Genomic DNA, 23,126 nt, shown 5'->3' with positions numbered 1-23,126 from the left:
CTTTCTTCTTAAACTAGGCAGAGTGAACTCTGTTGTTTAGAACTAGAAACCCTGACCAATATAATATTAATATCCCCTAATTATAGAAGAAGAAATGATGACTCAGAAAGGCTAAGTTACTTACATAAAGTCATGTAGGTAGTAAGTGGTAGAGCCAATGTTGAACCCAAGTATCTCACCCCAGAGTCCAAGCTCCCACTAAAGTACTGCAGAGAATGGAGGAGGTAAGAGTACAAATGGAGGGAGGGAGACAATGTAGGAGGCTATTGGGTCATCCAGGTGAGAGTTAATGGTGATCTGGTGATCTGGTCTGAGGAGTGGTAGAGGAGAGAAGTAGACTGTTTTGAATAACATTAGGAAGATAAAACAAAAAAATTTGACAATTGAATGGATGGGGGGAATGAGGGAAAGGATGAATCAGGGTGTGTGCCATGTTCTGGCTTGGGCAATTGAAGAGTGGTGGAAGAACTTATGGGGATAGGAAATGTGAGGAAAAAAAGCCCATTTAGGGTGGAAGATGAATTCAGAACTGAAGGCTCTGAGCTTGACAAATCTATGGGACACACAAACACAGATGCTTAGCTGGATATATGAATCTGGAGCTGGAGGTGTAGATTTATATATCACCAGCATACAAATGGTAACTAGAAATATGGAAGTAGCTGCAACTGACCAGCAAGAGAGGATGTAGGTGAGAAGGCAAGAGGGCTTAGAACAGACCCCTAAGGAATGCTAACCTTTAAATGATGGGAAGCACAGAGGTCTCCAAAGGATTCTCAGAAAGGGCGAACGTGGAGAACCAAAGAAAGTCAGGAGAATGTGGATTCTGGGAAGCTGAGGGAAGAAGGGGAGGCAGGGAGATGGTGCATGGTCACTGGTGTCAAATGCTGCTGAGAATTTGCCAGGTCTGTGGCGTGTCTATTGGATTTACCGATGGTGGTGTTGTTCACTTGGCACGAGAAGCTTTATAGAAGTTCTGGGGCTGGGCGGGGAGCCAGACTGGAGTGAGCAGAGGAGTGAATGGAGATGCGGAAATGGATGTGATGACTCACTTTTTCAAGGGACTTCGCTACAAAGGAGAAGAGAGGCATCAAGTGGTAGAAGGAGAAGAATGTGGGGTCGAGGGAGGGTTTATTTTTAAAATGGGAAATGATGTTGAAATGCAGATGGAGAGGAGACTCGAGAGAAAAGGAGATGATGAGATAAATGAAAATTATCATCACGTTGTCATCGTTATCGACACCATCATCATCATCATCATCGTTGCTGTCGTCACCAACTAGCAACCACAAGGAAAGCTTGTTCTGTTCTGGGACTGTTCTAATTGTTAGACATTTCTTCCTTACATTGAACCCAAATCTAACTCCCTCTAATTTTTCCCTTTGATTAGAGTTCTGCCCTGTGGTCCCTTTTCTACTGGACACTTTCCAAATGGCTGCAGCCTGCTATTATATTTCTCAAATTCTCCAAACTAATAGCCCCAGTCCCTCTGGCTATGTCCCCCTAACACAGTATCCAGACCCTTTACTATCTCAGCCAACCCCACATAACCACATTCTCGTTTGTCAAGGCTCTCTTAAAAGGTGGTGCATGCACACTTTTTTTTTATACATCTTTATTGGAATATAATTCCTTTACATTGTTGTGTTAGTTTCTGCTGTACAACAAAGTGAATCAGCTATATGCATACATATATCCCCATATCCCCTCCTTCTTAAGCCTCCCTCCGACCCTCCCTATCCCACCCCTCTAGGTCATCACAAAGCACCAAGCTTATCTTCCTCTGCTATGCGGCTGCTTCCCACTAACTACTTTACATTTGGTAGTGTATATATGTTAATGCTACTCTCTCACTACTTCCCAGCCTCCCCTTCCCCCCTGTGTCCTCAAGTCTGTTCTCAACGTCTGCATCTTTATTCCTGCCCTACCACTAGGTTCATCAGTACCATTTTTCTAGATTCCATATATATGCATTAGCATATAGTATTCGTTTTTCTCTTTCTGACTTACTTCACTCTGTATGACAGACTCTAGGTCCATCTACCTCACTACAAATAACTCAATTTCATTCCTTTGTATGGCTGAGTAATATTCCATTGTATGTATGTGCCGCATCTTTTTTATCCATTCATCTGTTGATGGACATTTAGGTTGCTTCCATGTCCTGGCTATTGTAAATAGTGCTGCAATGAACATTGTGGTACACGTATCTTTTTCTTGTGGTACGTGGGCCTCTCACTACCGTGGCCTCTCCCGTTGCAGAGCACAGGCTCCAGACGCGCAGGCTCAGCGGCCATGGTTCACGGGCCCAGACGCTCCGCGGCATGTGGGATCCTCCCAGACCGGGGCATGAACCCATGTCCCCTGCATCGGTAGGTCGACTCTCAACCACTGCGCCACCAGGGAAGCCCCAGTACATGTGTCTTTTTGAATTTTCTCAGCGTATATGCCCAGTAGTGGGATGGCTGGGTCATATGGTAGTTCTATTTTTCATTTTTTAAGGAACCATACTGTTCTCCATAGTGGCTGTACCAATTTACATTCCCACCAACAGGGCAGGAAGGCTCCCTTTTCTCTACACCCTCTCCAGCATTTATTGTTTCTAGATTTTAATGATGGCCATTCTGACCGGTGTGAGGTGATATCTCATTGTGGTTTTGATTTGCATTTCTCTAATGATTAGTGATGTTGAGCATCTTTTCATGTGTTTGTTGGCCATCTGTATGTCTTCTTTGGAGAAAGGTCTTCCATCCATTTTGGGATTGGGTTGTGTTTTTTTTATATTGAGCTGCATGAGCTACTTGTATATTTTGGAGATTAATCCTTTGTAAGCTGCTTCGTTTGCAAATATTTTCTCCCATTCTGAGGGTTGTGGTGCATGCACTCTTGCTTTGCTGGTGAAAACAGGAAGTGCTTCAAGATTTTGTGGTTTGGCAAAATGAATCAAGATAAAAAATGTGCACATCCTTTGACCCAGAAATTTATTTTAAGGTGTGAATTTACCTCAGGTGTGAAAATATTCTTTTATTCATTTATTTATTTATTTTTGGCTGCGTTGGGTCTTCATTGCTGAGTGCAGGCTTTCTCTAGTTGCGGCGAGCGGGGCTACTCTTTTTTTTTTTTTTTTTTTGTGGTACGCGGGCCTCTCACTGCTGTGGCCTTCCCTGGTGGTCCAGTGGTTAAGATCTGTGGGTTTGTGCCCTGGTCCGGGAAGATTCTGCATGCCACGGAGCGGCTGGGCCCATGAGCCATGGCCGCTGAGCCTGCGCATCCAGAGCCTGTGTTCTGCAACAGGAGAAGCCACAACAGTGAAAGGCCCGCGTACCGCAAAAAAAAAAAAAAAAAAAATCCATTGTGTTTCTATACACCCACAATGAGCAATCTAAAAAAGAAATTAAGAAAACAATTCCATTTACAATAGCACACAAAAGAGCATAAGCTGTGGAGCCAGTTTTGCTACTTACTATGTGTCTTAGTTCACTGGGGCCACTATAACAAAATGCCATAGACTGAGTAGCTTATAAACAACAGAAATTTATTTCTCATGGTTCTAGAAGCTGGAAATTCCAAGGTCAATGCACCAGCAGATATGGTATCTGGTGAGAACCTGCTTCCTGGTTCATAGATAGTCATCTTTTTGCTGTACCCTCACATGGAAGAAGAGGTGAAGTTTTTCTGGGGCCTCTTTTATAAGGGCACTAATCCCATTCGTAAGGGCTCCACCTTCATGACCTATTCACTTCCCAAAGGCCCCACCTCCTCATACAAACGCATAGGGGTTAGGTTTCAACTTATGAATTTTGGGGGGGTCTCAAACATTCAGTCTATAGCACTATGTGAACTTGGGCGCACTTTCTCTGTGCCACAGTTTGTTCAGCTATAAGGTGGGGGTAACACTATAGCTTCTTTACAGGATTATTTTTGGGAAGGTTAGGATTGAAAGAGTTAATATTTATTATTAATATACACTTAGAAGAGTGCTTGGCATGTAGTAAAAGCTATATCAAGATTATCAAAAATGTTTATAAGTGGGAAAAATGAACAAAAGTTCCATTTAAATATCCATCAGTAAGAGACCAGCTGGCAAATTTTCACAATTCACTTCTTAGGCTGAACCGTATGAAATTGCCAATATTCTACTGTTTTGGTCTACAAAATGGGCAATTTCATATGTTCCAACCTGAATACTAGAATACTCCGTAACTATTCAAAGTGGTTACATATCATAGATCTATCTTTATCATACATTTATCAATACTGTTGTGGAAAGAGTTAATAACATATTATTGAGTAAAAACAGCAGGTTATATAATAGCATGTAGAGCATGGCCATGTTTGTGTGTCTAGGTGGGGGCATAAAGAGACATCTGGAAGATACTCTCAAAGTTTCCACAGTGAAAACCTCTGGGAGGGAGAACGTTGGAACCTTTTCATGTTCTTTGTGCTTTTCTGTGAAACTTCTATTTTTACAACAGCAAACGGGATTCTCTTAAAAAATGTGGCTTATAAGACCTGAACTCGGGGCTCCCACTGCTTGCTGCCTAATTAGGGCATAGGGCATTGGCTTATCACCACCCTCAAGTGGAATATTCTACTTCTCTCACCAAAGTTTTAGACAACACTAGTTTTCTGGGTTTTGTTTTCTAGATGATATAACATAACATTGGTTAATATGGGTTTAGAGTTATTTGAAATTTGGGGTCTCTAAGATAAACCTCTGCCAATCTGGGTGGTCCATGGCCTGTATATGCATAACTGAGTTTTGGAGCTCAATGCCTTTACATGTATCCATTATATTTCCTCTAGCTGGTAAACGTTAACTAATAGGTTAGGACTCACTCTCTACTCTCCATACAGTAGGATGCGTAGAAAGTATTGTGTTCTGCAGTAGGCGTTTTTTGAATGAGGGGGACATAGTTTGGGAAGTATGAAAAGGAAGGGTTTTCCAGGTATACTAGATGGTGGAGAAGAAGTGCAATAGTCAGAGTGTATTAGAAGGGCGGGTGATGTCTTAGCCAAGCTGTGGGTTACAAGAAACTGAACCCTCTCACTAGCTAGTTCAAGGAAAGGCGGGGCAGAGTAGAACAGGCTGAATAATGCCTCCCCGCCCCACACCAAAATCTCCATGTCCTAATCTGTGGAACTTGTGAATATGTCACCTTCTGTGGCAAAAGGAACTTTGAAGATGTGATTAAGTTCAAGGTCTCGAGATGGACAGATTATTCTTGATTATCTGAGTGGCCCCAGTGTGATCACAAGAGTCCTTATCAAGGGGAGGCAAGAGGGTCAAAATCAAAAAAAGGAGCTGTGACAAGAGGAGCTGAGGTTGGAGTGATGCGGCTGTGAGCCCAGGGATACCAAGGCAGTCTCCAGAAGCTGGAAGAGATGAGAACAGACTCTCTAGTGGAGCTCCAGAAGGGACCAGGCCTGCCATCACCTTGATTTTAGTCCTGTAAGAATGATTCTAGGCATCTGACCCCCAAAACTAAGAGAAAAATGTTTCTGTTATTTTAAGTCACAAAGTTCATGGTGGTCTGTTACAGCAGCAAAGGGAAACTAACACAACCGGCATTTAACTTGCCTTGGGGATGCAGGCTCTCCTCCACTTGCTTCTCGGTGCATCTCTGGCTGCCCCTGGCCCTTTCCTGACCTCCGCCTACAGCTGAATGGATCAGGGTTGGACATAATCAGATTCTTCTCTTGGGATTTTAAATATAAGACACAGAGGATGCAGGCTCAACTTCTCCATGAGGCACAGAGTGTGCAGGACCAATGGTTCTCTTGGAGGCCCACGAAAATATCTATTGGCCCCCGGTGTAAGCGTCAGTTAACCTGATGGAAGGGTAGTTCACTTTCAGGTCACATCCTTTCACTCTAGTGTTACCTTTGTTCAGTGAGCTCTGTGAGGGCAAGTCAGGCTTTGCTGAGAGGCACTTCCTCCTCGTGGTGCTTTGAGGACTCTCTTACCATGGCTTACTGTCGATTCCACCTGAGCTGCCAGCATACGTCTGCGAAAGTTGTTCTCATTGAAAACTTATGGATTGGGACTCTGAAGAAGCTCTTCATAGTGGGCACCTTGCTCTACATCTGGTGAGTCAGGTGCAGTGTGCCACTGAGGACTCCCTGGGCTGACCTCACTCTCCATCCTTCCCTCCTCTGCCCCACTACAGCTCTCCTCTTCAGCCAGCCTGGCCTGTGAGGACCCAGGCTTCTATCACATTCATTCTCTTCCACCTTCCCAGACTCTTCAGCTTTCCTCTCCCCGCTCTCTACTCATCCTACAAGGCCCGGCTGAAACCCCAGCTGCCCTGTTCGCTCCAGGGACCAGTGGTTTTGCCCTCTTCAGAATGCAGAGAATAGTAGCTTCTTAGAGACAAAAGGTCATAGGGATTAGGGAGCCAGGCAGTTATCCCCTCATTCAGGGACTAAATCCATGGCCCAGAGAGGTGGCATGGCTTGTCTGAGTCACCAAGCAGGTGAGGAGAGAGCTGCTGGGACAGTCATTAGAATGTTCCTTCCATAGGGCAGGATACTGCAAACTCTTTCTCTTCCTTTTTTTTCCCTTTGATGCATCTCTGAAGCATTTTAATTCTTTTTTTTTTTTTTTTGCGGTACGCGGGCCTCTCACTGTTGCGGCCTCTCCCGTTGCGGAGCACAGGCTCCGGACACACAGACTCAGTGGCCATGGCTCACGGGCCCAGCCGCTCCGCGGCATGTGGGATCTTCCCGGACCGGGGCACGAACCCGTGTCCCGTGCATCGGCAGGCGGACTCTCAACCACTGCGCCACCAGGGAAGCCCCAATTCTTAAAATGATATGTTCATTATTATATAAAAGCAAGTTTTCTGATTTATGAGAGGGTTGGATTCCATTAAGGCTGATCTATAACATGTTGTGCATTTTGGGATGAATATGAGAGACTGAGCTTCCCAAATGGAGGGCCAAACTGACCCAGTGTTATACTGGGAGGCTGTTGCAGCATCCAGCACAAAAGAACATTGCACATACATGTGCACGTTGTGATGCTAGACTGAAATATATTGTTGAGTAAGTATTATTGTATTTGTCTATGGAATTACATTGAATAGCTCTGTCTCATATATGCTGATTGGATCTCAAATCTGGATCTCTGGCCCCAACGTCTTTCATTTTTTAAAAAATATATTTATTTATTTAGGCTGCGCCAGGTCTTAAGTGCAGCACGTGGGATCTTCGTTTTGGCATGTGGGATCTTTAGTGGCGGCATGCGGACTCTTCGTTGTAGCACGCAGACTCTTAGTTGAGGCATGCATGTGGGATCTAGTTCCCGAACCAGGAATCAAACCCAGGCCCCCTGCATTGGGAGTGTGGAGTCTTACCCACTGGAAGGCCAGGGAAGGCCAACCCAGCGTCTTTCTTGATGAGCTTTCTTGATGAATGTTATAGAAATATGAAAATAGATCGAGAATAATGAACACTCAGGTAGGACCATCCAACTTAATTACTAACCCAGTTTTTGCTCCCTGAAAACCTAGCCTTTATCCCACTCTCTTTCATCTTCCCTTATAAATATCCCCCTTGAATTTGGTGTTTGTTATTCTATGTTTTTTTATTTTTTCTGTTTTTTTTTTTTTCTGCGGTACACGGACCTCTCACTGCTGTGGCCTCTCCTGTTGCGGAGCACAGGCTCCAGACGCGCAGGCTCAGCGGCCACGGCTCACGGGCCCAGCCGCTCCACGGCATGTGGGAACTTCCCAGACCAGGGCACGAACCCGTGTCCCCTGCATCGGCAGGTGGACTCTCAACCACTGCACCACCAGGAGGTGGATCAAAAAAGATCTTGCTGTGATTTATGTCAAAGAGTGTTTTTCCTATGTTTTCCTCTAAGAGTTTTATAGTGTCTGGTCTTACATTTAGGTCTCGAATCCATTTTGAGTTTATTTTTGTGTATGGTGTTAGGGAGTGTTCTAAGTTCATTCTTTTACATATAGCTGTCCAGTTTTCCCAGCACCACTTATTGAAGAGACTCACTTTTCTCCATTGTATATCCTTGCCTCCTTTGTCATAGATTAGTCAACCATAGGTGCGTAGGTTTATCTCTGGGCTTTCTGTTCTGTTCCATTGATCTACATTTCTGTTTTTGTGCTAGTACCATATTGTCTTGATTACTGTAGCTTTGTAGTATAGTCTGAAGTCAGCGAGTCTGATTCCTCCAGCAATGCTTCTTTCCCTCAAGACTGCTTTGGCTATTCGGGGTCTTTTGTGTCTCCATACAAATTTTAAGATTTTTTGTTCTAGTTCTGTAAAAAATGCCGTTGGTAATTTGATAGGGATTGCATTGAATCTGTAGATTGCTTTGGGTAGTATAGTCATTTTCACAATATTGATTGTTTCAATCCAAGAACATGGTATATCTCTCCATCTGTTTGTATCATCTTTAATTTCTTTCATCAGTGTCTTATAGTTTTCTGCATACAGGTCTTTTGTCTCCCTAGGTAGGTTTATTCTTAGGTATTTTACTCTTTTTGTTGCAATGGTAAATGGGAGTGTTTCCTTAATTTCTCTTTCAGATTTTTCATCATTAGTGTATAGGAATGCAAGAGATTTCTGTGCATTAATTTTGTATCCTGCAACTTTACCAATTCATTGATTAGCTCTAGTAGTTTTCTGGTGGCATCTTTAGGATTCTCTATGTATAGTATCATGTCTTCTTCAAACAGTGACAGTTTTACTTCTTCTTTTCCAATTTGTATTCCTTTTATTTCTTTTTCTTCTCTGATTGCCATAGCTAGGACTTCCAAAACTATGTTGAATAATAGTGGTGAGAGTGGACATCCTTGTCTTGTTCCTGATCTTAGAGGAAAGGCTTTCAGTTTTTCAACACTGAGAATGATGTTTGCTTTGGGTTTGTCGTATATGGCCTTTATTATGTTGAAATAGGTTCTCTCTATGCCCACTTTCTGGAGAGTTTTTATCATAAATGGGTGTTGAATTTTGTCAAAAGCTTTTTCTGCATCTATTGAGATGATCATATGGTTTTTATTCTTCAATTTGTTAATATGGTGTATCACATTGATTGATTTGTGTATATTGAAGAATCCTTGCATCTCTGGGATAAATCCCACTTGATCATGGTGTATGATCTTTTTAGTGTGTTGTTGGATTCTGTTTGCTAGTATTTTGTTGAGGATTTTTGCATCTATATTCATCAGTGATATTGGTCTGTAATTTTCTCTTTTTGTAGTATCTTTGTCTGGTTTTGGTATCAGGGTGATGGTGGCCTCACAGAATGAGTTTGGGAGTTTTCCTTCCTATGCAATTTTTTGGAGGAGTTTGAGAAGGATGGGTGTTACCTCTTCTCTAAATGTTTGACAGAATTCACCTGTGAAGCCATCAGGCCCTGGACATTTGTTTGTTGGAAGATTTTTAATCACAGTTTCAATTTCATTACTTGTGATTGGTCTGTCCATATTTTCTATTTCTTCCTGGTTCAGTCTTGGAAGGTAATACCTTTCTAAGAATTTGTCTGTTTCTTCCAGGTTGTCCATTTTATTGGCATAGAGTTGCTTGTAGTAGTCTCTTAAGATGCTTTGTATTTCTGCGGTGTCTGTTGTAACTTCTCCTTTTTCATTTCTATTTTTATTGATCTGAGTCCTCTCCCTCTTTTTCTTGATGAGTCTGGCTAATGGTTTATGAATTTTGTTTATCTTCTCAAATAACCAGCTTTTAGTTTTATTGATCTTTGCTATTGTTTTCTTTGTTTCTATTTCATTTATTTCTGCTCTGATCTTTATGATTTCTTTCCTTCTGCTAACTTTGGGTTTTGTTTGTTCTTCTTTCTCTAGTTCCTTTAGGTGTAACGTTAGATTGTTTATTTGAGATTTTCTTGTTTCTTGAGGTAGGCTTGTATAGCTATAAACTTCCCTCTTACAACTCCTTTTGCTGCATCCCATAGGTTTTGGATCGTCGTGTTTTCATTGTCATTTGTCTCTAGGTATTTTTTTATTTCCTCTTTGATTTCTTCAGTGATCTCTTGGTTATTTAGTAACGTATGTTTAGCATCCATGTGTTTGTGTTTTTTACATTTTTTTCCCTGTAAATCATTTCTAATCTCATAGCGTTGTGGTCAGAAAAGATGCTTGATATGATTTCAATTTTCTTAAATTTACTGAGGCTTGATTTGTGACCCAGGATGTGATCTACCCTGGAGAATGTTCCGTGCGCACTTGAGAAGAAAGTGTAATCTGCTGCTTTTGGGTGGAATGTCGTATAAATATCAATTAAATCTATCTGGCCTATTGTGTCGTTTAAAGCTTGTGTTTCCTTATTAATTTTCTGCTTGGATGATCTGTCCATTGGTGTAAGTGAGGTGTTAAAGTCCCCCACTATTACTGTGTTACTGTCGATTTCCTCTTTTATAGCTGTTAGCAATTGTCTTATATATTGAGGTGCTCCTATGTTGGGTGCATATATATTTATAATTGTTATTTCTTCTTCTTGGATTGATCCCTTGATCATTATATAGTGTCTTTCCTTGTCTCTTGCAACATTCTTTATTTGAAAGTCTATTTCATCTGATAGGAGCATTGTTACTCCAGCTTTCTTTTGATTTCCATTTGCATGGAATATCTTTTTCCATCCCCTCACTTTCAGTCTGTATGTGTCCCTAGGTCTGAAGTGGGTCTCTTGTAGACAGCATATATATGGGTCTTGGTTTTGTATCCATTCAGCAAGCCTGTGTCTTTTGGTTGGAGCATTTAATCTATTCACGTTCAAGGTAGTTATTGATATGTATGTTCTTATTACCATTTTCTTAATTGTTTTGGGTTTGTTTTTGTAGGAACAAAACATTTGTGTTTTGTTTGGGAAACTCTTGTGTTTCCCACTTAGAGAAGTTCCTTTAGCATTTGTTGTAGAGCTGGTTTGGGGGTGCTGTATTCTCTTAGCTTTTGCTTGTCTGTAAAGCTTTTGATGTCTCCATCAAATGTGAATGAGATCCTTTCTGGGCAGAGTAATCTTGGTTGTAGGTTCTTCCCTTTCATCACTTTAAGTATATCATCCCACTCCTTTCTGGCTTGTAGAGTTTCTGCTGAGAAATCAGCTGTTAACCTTATGGGAGTTCCCTTGTATGTTATTTGTCATTTTTCCTTTGCTGCTATCAATAATTTTTCTTTGTCATTAATTTTTGCCAATTTGATTACTACATGTCTCAGCGTGTTTCTCCTTGGATTTATCCTGTATGGGACTCTCTGTGCTTCCTGGACTTGGGTGGCTATTTCCTTTCCCATGTTAGGAAGTTTTCGACTATAATCTCTTCAAATATTTTCTCAAGTCCTTTCTCTCTTCTCCTTCTGGGACCCCTATAATGCAAATGTTGTTGCATTTAATGCTGTCCCAGAAGTCTCTTAGGCTGTCTTCGTTTCTTTTCATTCTTTTTACTTTATTCTGTTCCGCAGCAGTGAATTCCACCATTCTGTCTTCCAGGTCACTTATCCGTTCTTCTGCCTCAGTTATTCTGCTATTGATTCCTTCTAGTGTAGTTTTCATTTCAGTTATTGTATTGTTCATCTCTGTTTGTTTGTTCTTTAATTCTTCTAGGTCTTTGTTAAACATTTCTTGCATCTTCTCGATCTTTGCCTCCATTCTTTTTCCGAGGTCCTGGATCATCTTCACTATCATTATTCTGAATTCTTTTTCTGGAAGGTTGCCTATCTCCACTTCATTTAGTTGTTTTTCTGGGGTTTTATCTTGTTCCTTCATCTGGTACATAGCCCTCTGCCTTTTCATCTTGTCTATCTTTCTGTGAATGTCGTTTTTGTTCCACAGGCTGCAGGATTGTAGTTCTTGCTTCTGCTGTCTGCCCTCTGATGGATGAGGCTATCTATCTAAGAGGCTTGTGGAAGTTTCCTGTTTCCCTTTTTTAATTGAGGTGAAATTCATAGAACATAAAAATTAACGACTTAAAGTGAACAAGTCAGTGGCATTTAGTGCCTTCACAATGCTGTGCAACCACCACCTCTATCTAGTTCCAAAACATTTTTATCTCCCAAAACGCAAACTTCGTTATGCGGTTACTTCCATTTACCTCTTCCCCCAGCCCCTGGCAGCCATAAATCCACTCTCTGTCTCAATGAATTTACCTATTCTGGACATTTTATATAAGTGGAATCATACACTAAGTGGCCTTTTGTGTCTGTCTTCTTTCACTTGGCACAATGTTTTTTGAGGTTCATCCACAGTATAACACATGCATCCTTTCATTCCCATTTGTGGGTAGATAATATTCCATTGTTTGGATAGACCACATTTTGTTTATCCATTCATCTTTTAATGAACATTTTGATTGTTTCCACCTTTTGACTATTGTGAATAGTGCTGCTATGAATATGCGTGGACAGGTATTTGTTTAAGTATATAATGTTTTTTGAATTACTTTAAACTTTCTCTCATTCTGTGGCATGCTTTGCTTACTCAATATTATGTTATTTCCATATTGATACAAGCAGCTCTCCATTCATTTTCACTGTTGCAGAACATCCCATTGGATGAATCCAACAATTTATTCACCCATTCAATGTTCAAGGACATTTAGGTTTTTTCCAGTTTTCCCTATTGCAAATAGTACAACTTTATACTTTCTTGTATATGACTCCTTGGGCACATGTTTGAGGGTTTCTCTGGGGCATGTACCTAAGAGTGGAATTGTTGGGGCATGGGGAATGCATTTCAAATGTACAGTACTTCATATTGCCAAATGTGACCTGTCTTTCCGTGAGTGTCCCAGGGGTCCTCAACCCTGGCAGTGCATTAAAATCAACTTTAGAAAAATATATAGGTACCTGGTTAACTCTCCAGACCTTCTGAATCAGAGTTTCCAGGGATAAGACTGGGGAGCTGCAATTTTGAAAGCTCCCTAAGTAATTATACTGTACAGCCAAGGTTGAGAACAGCTGGGACCAAGCCTTGGCCCACTGTGTCTTGGTTTCCCAATGTCAGCTCATAGAGGGCATCCATTGGCTTAGACTTCCTAATATCATTCAGATATCAGAGACTGAGCAGAGGGAAGAGACCAAAATAGGCACCTGCCAAATGAATAAACAAAGCATTTAAAATAAACTCTTAAGGACTTTCCTGGCAGTCCAGTGGTTAAGACTCCATGCTTCCACTGCATGGGAGTGTGGGTTCAATCCCTGGTCAGGGACCTAGGATCCCATGTGCCATACGGCATGGCCAAAAAAAAACAAAATAAACTCAATTATTCAGGGCAATGGGAGACAGGGAAAAGACATAAATGGGGATGGAATCTACCATTTTTAGTTATCAATTCCACTTTCTCCCTCTCTTCCCCCACCATATAATTTAGATTCATATTCTAAAGAAGATTTAAAAACAGCTAATGAATGGATCAAAAGGCAGGAAACCAGAGGCAGAGCCACATGATGCAGGTACAAGTACAGTACATGGTTAAGAGGTCTGGCTCTGGGCTATAAGGTAGACCAATCAAGGAACTCAGTCCTGCCACTGACTACCTGTGTAACCTTGGGCAAGTTCCTTCACCTCTCTGAGCCCATTCCCTCATCTACAAAAGGGTGATGATTACAGTAACCATCTCCTATTGCTGTTGTGAACATTAAAGGAGAGGATGCATACAGAGCACATGGCATGTACTAAGTGCTCAATAAAGGGTAGCTGCTATTATCCATATTATTTGTAAATCAGGTGGGTGTTTCTGGAAAACAGGAGGCTGACCTGCTGGACACACCCTTAAAAAGATGCTAATGTGTTACTGAGCCCCAAAACAAAGCTGGTGGACCAACCTGGGGTGGACTTTGGTATTTGAGAAGGCAACCTATAAATTAGGGTGTATATTAGGCAATATTAGAAGTTGGTACTGGGGCCAATAGTTTCTATGTAGTGAAAGCTCACCATGCTCCAGATATAGCGCTGTGGAGTTTGCATGCATATCTCGTTCCATCCTCACAACAACCCTATGAGGTAGGTATGACTATTCTTCCCATTTTACAGGTAAGGAAAATGAGTCACAGAGATGGCAAGTCACTTGCCTGAAGTCACCCAGCAAGCTAGGATTTTAATGGAGGTGACTTTCGGAACCTGCATCCAAAACCGATGCACTGTGCCTCACTTGAGAAAACCATTGATGCTTTTCTGTGTCTGCCATTTAGCTTTGCTTTGGTGAATGACAAGCGGTACCAATGGAAAGAACCTGTCATCAGTTCTGTGCATGCCAAGGTGAAAGGGGTGGGAGAGGTGAAAAAGGAGATTATGGAGAACGGACTGAAGAAGGTAGTGTGGAATGTCTTCGACACGGCAGATTACACTGTCCCCTTGCAGGTGAGCACTTATCAGCATCCTCCCAGGACTCATCCCTGGTCACTGTCCCCAGGACCTCGCACCCCTCCCTGGGACCTAGAGCCTCACTCCAGAAAAACACTGGCCCCATTTAAAAAGCTCTGTGAAAATCCCAACTGAGAAAACCTAAAAATTGCAAAATTGGGTCAGATCCAGCAACTCGAAGGAGATGATTCTTTGCTTTATCAAGTCCTACAGGGTTTCTCAAAATAGCAGTGTGTCCTGGTGCATTGAAAACATGATTTGATTCACTCACACTTGATTTATACACAGTTTTTCAGAAGCAGGGCCATCAAGTTAGCAAACTTTGCCTAGATCCAGAAAGGTAAAGAACTTTCTGCCTAGAGGGGACCAGCCCTTCTATATTGTTTGTGTGACATTTTATCAACAAAAATGTCTCCAGAAAAACACTCTTGGGTACAGTTTTGCACAAGGGAAAGGAAGGGTGTGGCTCACAAAGAAAGGGCATGAGATTGTCTCAATTTGCAAGAAGAGAAAATGAAAGTAGAATTCTCAAAAGGGAGAAACTGAAGTGGGGTTGAGAACAAAACAGAACAGATGGGGGGTTGGAGGGACAAAAGGGCACGTTGGCAGCCCTTGGGAGCTGGAAAGCTTTTCAAAACCATAAAAGCCAAGCTGCTATCCGTTTTTGTCTCTAACAGTGGGTCATTAAAACCTCCAGCTATTTCCCAGGTGGTGGGATGACCTACTGCCCTTTCATTAAAGTCCTGGATAATCTGAACAGCCTTCTGATGGAGGTGACACCTCCACCTCTGCCTCCCCAGGTCTCTTGAATTTCAACTTAGCGGGTTTTCACTGTGTCCGAAAAATGAAAAGGCTGCGTTTGAGGCTGGAATGGAAAACCAATGCTCAATCAATTTGAACTGTTCCTCTGCTCTCCCTCAGCTCAGCAGGGCGGCTCATCCAGCTTTGCTATTAGGCCTCAGGGCTGTCAGTTGCTTCCAGACCCTGATTTCTAGACTGAAATTTAGAAGAGTGGAAAGGTTTGCCCCCAGGCACTTGGCCAGCTGGATTACTATGATTAAGTAGTTCTGTTCTCAAGGGCTTTACATTTGCCTTCTCTCCTTTTTCTCTGCAGGGGAACTCTTTTTTTGTGATGACAAACTTTCTCAAGATAGAAGGCCAAGAGCAAGGGTTGTGTCCTGAGGTAAGATGTGATGGGTGACAAGAGTTCCTGGAAGAGACACAGGTCAGAGGAAATGGAAACTGACACCAGGCATGTTTTGGAGCCTGCGAATATTTACTGAGCCTCTGCTTGCTACAAAGCAGGGGTGTAGATCTGGGCTGGGTGGAAAGGGCGAGAAGATGTTGTAGTTCTCCCTCTGTAACCACCAGATCTTGATCTGTCCCCCTGGGTCTCCAGCTCCAGCACTAGGAGCCTGTGCAGCTCAAGGCCCCCTTTCTCCATCGCTCACTCCCTGTGCAGCTCATGACAACAGGGATCCTTGGCCTTTGCACAGCACCTCATGTTTCAGTGGAGCCTCACTTGAACTTTAGGGGGGTAACAGCATTCCCAGCCCCATTTTACAGGTCAGCACAAAGATCAGAGAGGTTCAGTGACCTCCCCAATGTCAAACAGCTTGCTGGAGGCAGAGCCAAGCTTAGAATCCAGTTGTCCTCATTCACAGCTTCTGCCACGGTCCACTGTGAACTGCCTGCAGGGCCAGCCTGGGAATCAAGTTTGATTTTTCATCCCACTTCTTAGAGTTTTAGGCTCTATATCAGGTAGGAATGCTCCCATGTCTCTTGCCGTCACCACTACCACCCATGCAGTCTTTCCCAGACTGCATGGGTGGTAGTGGTGATGGCGGGAGACATGGCTAGTGGGTAGTGGTGAAGGCGGGAGTGGGTAGTGGTGAAGGAGGGAGACATGGGAGCATTGCCCTCTCCGTACTCTCCACCTTCCCCTACTTTTTCTGGAAAACTTTCTTCCCTATCAAAACATACTGGTCCTATTCTGTCCCATCCCAGTCCTGCTCTCTGCTCTGTAAAGTGATAACTAGCTATTCTGGTAAGTTTGTCTATAGCAAAATTTGTCTAGGCAACACACTCCTGCTGTTCCCCTCTCGAGTAACTCACCTGCGCTTTACCAGGGACCGTCCCAACTGAGGGGCACAACGCTGTGGCAATATTGAGCAGGTCCCCAGCCTGTGGGGAAGACCAGCCTTGCCTGTGGGTCTTGCTCGTCAGCCTACTCTGGTGACAAGGCCTAGATTTCTGAGTGTCTGAGAGATCAGGGTGGATAAGCTCTATCTCATTACAGTCTTTGGCGTCATTTCTACCTAAACTTGGAAACAAGCTAACATTCCCTTGGTGTCTATCTCAATGACGTTCCCCTAAAAGTAGACCTCTCTATGTTTACCTTGCCCCCATCTCCCCTTAAATGTTCCTGCTACTCTAACGAAGTAGCAGGCATCAGTCCAACTAAACACTCCCTCCCACCTCCCTTCCCAGCAGCATCCAAAATTGTGTCCAGTTTGGGGCCAGTTTGGGGCCAGTTTTGCTTCCCATACTCTGGAATTGCTACTTACCCTCCACCCCTGTGGTACTTTGCACAGACGCTTTCCTTTTCGTTTCTTTTTTTGGCTTGCTGCGGCTTGTGGGATTTTTGTTCCCCGACCAGGGGTTGAACTCGTGCCCTCAGCAGTGAGAGCTCAGAGTCCTAACCACTTGACCACCAGGGAAGTCCCCCACAGCACTTTTCAAGTTACTGAGACTGGTAAGGAAGACAGTTAGGGTAGCCCAGAGCCTGGATTTAGGAGCTAGACTGTAAATGGTTTAATACTTGACGTATTAGCTTTGTGACTTTGGGCAGGTAGCTTCACCACTCTGTGCCTTGATATGTTCATTTGCAAAATGGGGCTAATTACAAAACCTAGCTCTTAGGATTTTTGAAACAAATGAGCGAATCTCTGTGACAGGCTGGAAACAAGGCATAATACATTGTAAGCACTGGATAAATGCGAGCTGTGACGGTTCGAATGACAAGTTACTCTTTCTCAGACAGGATGTCACTCAGACTGACTGGAACTCAAACAGCAGCCCAGAGAACGCTATGTAACTCTTGGGATTTTAACCTGTGACCCAAGCTGGTTTGGGTTGCTCTAATGGGATATTCGCCTCCTCTCTTTGCATACTGACACCCACCCTAACTCTGATCAAGAGGTGGAAGTCAAGGACAGGGCTTGACTCAGTAAATATGGCCAAACCCCAGCGGTACACCAAAATGAAGAGACATTGGTTATAATTATCTATTGCTGCATAACAAACTACCCTGAACCTGGTGGACTTAAAGCAACAAGCATTTTACGAGCTTTCATAGTTCAGTGGTTGACTGACCTTAGCTAGGCAGTTCTGCTGATCTTGGGATCTGCATGGGATCTCTCACGGCGCTGCAGTCGGATAGCGGCTGGGGCTAGCACCATTCGGAGGCTCAGCTGGGGTACCGGGATGGCTGGCCTTTTCTTCCTCTCCGGGGACTCTCAAGGCTTCTCCTCCTTCCAGAGTCTCTCCGCATAGTCTTTCTAAACTTCCTCATAGCAGCTCAGGTTCCCCCAAACCAAAAGAAGCTTCCAGGCCTCCCAGGCTCAGTACTAGAGCTGACACAGCATTACTTCCACTGCCTTCTGTTGGTTATTTGGTCAGAGCCAGCCCAGCCCAAAGGGAAGGGGAAACCCTCTACCTCCCAATGGCAAGAGCGACAAAGAATTTGTGGCCATCGTCAACGCATGTGACAACCACAAAAAGAGATGATTAAAACGTCTTTTTAAAAAATATATTTATTTATTTATTATTTATTTATTTGGTTGCACTGGGTCTTAGCTGCGGCTCGCCAGCTCCTTAGTTGCGGCATGCGAACTCTTAGTTGCAGCATGCATGTGGGATCTAGTTCCTTGACCAGGGATCAAACCCGGGCCCCCTGCACTGAGAGCGCGGAGTCTTATCCACTGCGCCACCAGGGAAGTCCCACGTCTTTATTTTCTTTTAATTTTGGAATTTCTTTTGGAGAGTAAAATAGAGTCAGTTTATCTTCTTTCCTGAGATTTCTTTCCAGTCAATAATCAAAATAACATAGCTTCCCATGAGCCACAGTAAATGATCATTTGTTCATTCATTCATTCATTCCACATTCATCAAGACCCACTATGTATCAGGCACTCAAACTACAAAGATATGACCCAGGCCTTGTATTCAAACGGTTCATAGTGTAGTTGGAGGTCACAAGGGCAGCAAACCAAGGACATGCTGGGTAACAGGAAGAAAGCAACTTGGGAAGAAAAGAGAACATGAAAGAGATTGAAAACTACAGGAAACGTTCACTGAGCAAGAGCCATGTGCTAAACCCTTTCTCATCATAATTCATTTAATTTTCACAACAACCATATGAGACAAATCTGTTCATTCCCCTTTTACAGGGAAGGAAACTGAGGCTCAGCGAGGCAAAGTTCCTTGGCTGAGGCCACTCAGCTAGAAAAGGGTGCAGCTATTGCCGAACCTGGTTGTACCTGGGTCCAAGCCTGGGGACTCCCCTGAAGCTCTGTAAAATTGCACAGAAGAGGCTATTTTCACAGAGGTTCTGGTTTCCCCAAGACGGGCCGGTAAACCTGGTCCCTGAAAAATGGGAAGCCGAGTATGCATAAACCAAGTCATCTCATTTTTCTTCTCCTCATTCTGTCCTCAGCTCTTATTGAAAGCTGATTGACCTCATTTTCTCAGGCCAGGAGAGAGTGCTGGCTGGAGTCCTTTATTTCCACATTTCCTGCTGAGACTTCGTGCCTGTCCGCTTCACTTGTTTCTGGAGCCACAGGGCTGCTTGAACCAGGCCCCCTGCTCTCCAACACAAGGGTTGTCCCCGAAAGTGGCCCCTGGCATACGCTTCTTAGAATTTCATTAATTTTTATTTTTTATTGAGATGTAATTCACATACCATAAAATTCACCATTTTAAAGTGTACCATTTAGTGGTTTTTAGTATATTCGCCGAGCTGTGCAGCCATTATCACTATCAGTTTCCAGAACATTTTCATTATTCCAAAATGAAACCTCATATCCATTAGCAGTCACTCCCATTCCCGCTTCCCTCAGCCCCTGCGACCACTGATCACCCTTTTGTCCATGGATTTGCCTGTTCTGAACATTTCATATACACAGAATCATACAATATGTGGTCTTTCGTATCTGGCTTCTTTCACCTAGCATCCATCATGTTTCAAGTTTCATCTACATTGTAGCAGGTACCAGTACTTCATTCATTCCTATCTGTGGCCAGCCAGATAACATTCCACTGGATGAATGTCCTGGATTTTAGTTGTCCATTCATCTACTGGTGGATATTTGGGCTGCTCCGTTTTCTTGGCATTATGTGCAAGCTTTTGTGTGGACATAGACATCTGCCCTTCTGTATCGCAGGGACACACGATGCTTATTCCTCACTACCTTGTCCTTCTCTCTGCAGTACCCCACCCGCGGGACGCTCTGTTCCTCTGACCGGGGCTGTAAAAAGGGATGGATGGGTCCAAAGAGCAAAGGTATGTTCTGTTTCTTTTCCTGAGACCCCGTGGGTGGATGGTCTGGAATCTTGGTGACATTCGAGATGCCCAGATTTTTAGCCTCTGGCTCTCAGCTGCCTTCGTCCACCCTCCCCAGGCCATGGATGAGCCTGTACCTGCCCCATGCCTCGACTCTGAACCCAGAGGACCAGCTGCTGACTATGAATGTGACTCTAACTCCCAGTGAGAGCAGCTCCTGAAAACCTCGCAGAATTAGCCCCTTCAGGGTTCTCATTGATAGAAAAACTGAATGGCCTATAGCATCATCTGAGTGTTCTAAGTGTTTCCTCTTGAATTTCCCCAAAGGTTGAAAAGGATGAATGTGTACCCCCAGGGCACCTGGGGACAATATTAACCTTCAGAATTTCCAAAGCTCTTGTTTTAACTTAAGGCACATAATAAAAAAATTACCACAAAAAAGAAAAAGTAAAAACCATCATTGTTTATCATACACCTGTACACAAAAAAGCATATGAATATTCAATTCCATCCCATAATACATATGCATTTGAGTTGGTGGAGAGGTCATTAATATTATTTACTATTTAATTTTCCCCTCAAAAATTTGTTAATGACACCGATACTCCAGGAAGATGCGCCATGCTTACTCCATGGCTCTGTACATCCTGGTACATGCTGTATGCACCTAGAGGGACTCAGATGCCTGTTTAGAAGCCAAGTTCTAGTCCATTTATACGAGGCAAAAGAATATACCCTGTTCAGCTCCCCCCCTCAGCCATCTTTTCTTGCAAAGAAACCAAAAAAATCGAACGGCATCCATGGTCTTTCTGTGTTCTCTTTGATCCTTTTTTGAAAAGCTTACTGTTCTATGTGTTGCTTGCTTGTTTTTTCTTATGTAAGTTTGTGGTTTGGATGGGTTTCATGGAAACTGAAACTGCTTGGGTTGAAAAACATAGTCTCTTGCTTGAGTTGAGTGGAGTTTCCTCCCCCCCCCCACCGCCCGTTCTTTCATACCTGTGCTTCTACGACCCCTTGACCCCCACAGGAATCCAGACCGGCAGGTGTATAGAGTATAAAGGGAAGCAGAAGACCTGTGAAGTCTCCGCCTGGTGTCCCGTGGAGGCAGTGGAAAAGGCCCCAGAGTGAGTTGTAGGGAGGGGACAGACACGGTGGCCCTCAGCTTTGAGCAGATGAGGTTCTGCCAGGCACTGTTCCGACTTCCCTTCTCAGCACCGTCCCCCCAAGTCCCAGGGCTTACTGGCTTGGTGGCTTCTGTGCCAGGCACACTAGTGGTCTCTGGGAGGCCCCTGATAGTTGTTAAAATACTGAAATCATTCCATACCAACTGGTAAATAGCTAATACCTTCAGCACCCTTGGGTGCCCCTGTCGCTTGGCTGTCCCAGTACCTTCCAGGGCACCCCCAGGTACCTCCTCCAGTGCTACAGCAGGATCCTTTCAGACTGCCAGTGTCTGTACTGAGTGATTAAGGAAGAGAAGGTGGGAGGGAGGGAGGGGAAAAAGGAAAAAGGAAGGAAGAGGAAGGGAAGGGAGAAGAAAAGGAAGGAAAAGGAATGGAAGGGGAGGGCAGTTTTCTTAAGTTAAATGTTCATAGTGACATACAGATTTGGTGGTCCCCTGTATTGACTCTTCTCTTTAACACAAAAGGTCAGGCCCAGAGGGCAGAACTTGATGTTAAATCTCAGAAACCACTGGGAGGGCTGCATTTCAGCAGAGAATAAGGAGAGCTGGATTCAAATCCTGGCTTTAACACATCCTTGCTGTGTGACCTTGAACAAGTGGCTTAACCTCTTTGAGCTTCAGTTTCCTTGTCTTTAAAATGAGGGTAATAGGACTTCCCTGGTGGTCCAGTGGTTAAGACTCCGAGCTTCCAACACAGGGGGGCACGGGTTCAATCCCTGGTTAGGGAACTAAGATCCCACGTGCCACTCGGCGGGGCCAAAAAATTAAAAAATAAAATGAGGATAATAATTGCACCTACTTCACTGGGCTGTTGTGAGAATTAAATGAGATAATACTTGTACAGTGATTGCAAAGTGAGCCCTGTGCTTGGCACACAGTAAATGCCCAATAACACACACACAGATGATCTGCCCCTAGACATGTGGTGGTTCTAGACCAGCACTGTCCAATGGAACTTTCCGCAATGATGGAAAGGCTCTGTACCTGCACCATCCAATATGGTAGCCACTAGCTACATGTGGCTATTAAGCACCTGAAATGTGGTTACCACAACTGAACTGAATTTTTACTTTACTTTAACTTAAATAGTCACACATGCCACAAATGCCTAGGAGATGTTGGACTATATTGGACAGTGCAGCTCAAGACAAATGTGACTCAGGGCCACACTATCAGCATCTCTGGGGCAAAGAGAAGACTTCCCCAAACTGACTTCTTAGAAGGTTCAGGCAAAAGTTTCCTACGTCAGGATGGGAAGCACTAGGCAGTATCAGCCAGTCCGGCCCTCAATTGTTAATGGCACAACCCTGGTTCATTTGTAGGTCAGGGAAGTTTCTTTGTCACCGAATGAATGTTCAGGACCTGGGTGGGACATCAGCCTACGTTCAAGGAGTCCCTAGTTCAAGGCAAGAGGTTTCTCGATTGCCTGTGGTTTTCAGTCCTGGCTCTGCCACCATTCATTCATCAGATAAATACTGTGTATCTGTAATGTTCTGGGCCCTGGGCTGCAATTTTACATGACCCTGGGCAAGTAACTCCTGGAACTTTAGTTTCTTAGATGTTATACGAATGGATTACTAAGATGATTCATTTAATTGTTCGTCCAACACATCCATTACCATGTAGTAGGTGTTAGATATTTATTTTACATGTAACCATACACAAGGGAGGCAGTGCTAAATTTTTTGTAAAATACAAGAAGACCCAGATATGCAGCAGGTCCCAAGGCTCTTACAATCTAATATTGGGTTGGCCAAAGTGTTTGTTTGGGTATTTCGTAACATCGTACAGAAAAACCCGAACGAACTTTTTGGCCAAACCGATAGAAGAGATAAGACACATGTACAGAGGGCTGTAATTCATAATAGAAAATTATAAGTGTCATGAAAGAGGAGTAAAGGGGATCCTGTAGTCCTTTGATTCTTAGAGTATTGCCCAGGAAGTGTGGGGTTTAGAATGTTCTAAAGGCAAAGGGTCTGGCATATAGCAGGAATCTGTCGTAAATCAGATTTTTTGTGTGTGCAAGGGACAAATATAACTTTAACT

General features: G+C 43.5%; 1 protein-coding gene across 1 annotated transcript in view; it reads left to right on the top strand.

The window, feature by feature from the left end:
• Positions 1–23,126, top strand: part of P2RX7 (purinergic receptor P2X 7) — a 51,702-nt gene that overhangs the window by 5,694 nt on the left and 22,882 nt on the right. The window contains exons 2-5 of the mRNA XM_060029353.1: positions 14,163–14,331; positions 15,449–15,517; positions 19,825–19,897; positions 20,925–21,021. Coding sequence (XP_059885336.1) covers positions 14,163–14,331; positions 15,449–15,517; positions 19,825–19,897; positions 20,925–21,021 — 408 coding nt within the window. The remainder of the gene's footprint in view (positions 1–14,162; positions 14,332–15,448; positions 15,518–19,824; positions 19,898–20,924; positions 21,022–23,126) is intronic.

The sequence above is a fragment of the Delphinus delphis genome, chromosome 13 (assembly GCF_949987515.2).
Source record: "Delphinus delphis chromosome 13, mDelDel1.2, whole genome shotgun sequence".
Taxonomy (NCBI): domain Eukaryota; kingdom Metazoa; phylum Chordata; class Mammalia; order Artiodactyla; family Delphinidae; genus Delphinus; species Delphinus delphis.
Note: the sequence above shows the minus strand (reverse complement) of the source record. Positions and strands in the feature narration are given on the sequence as shown.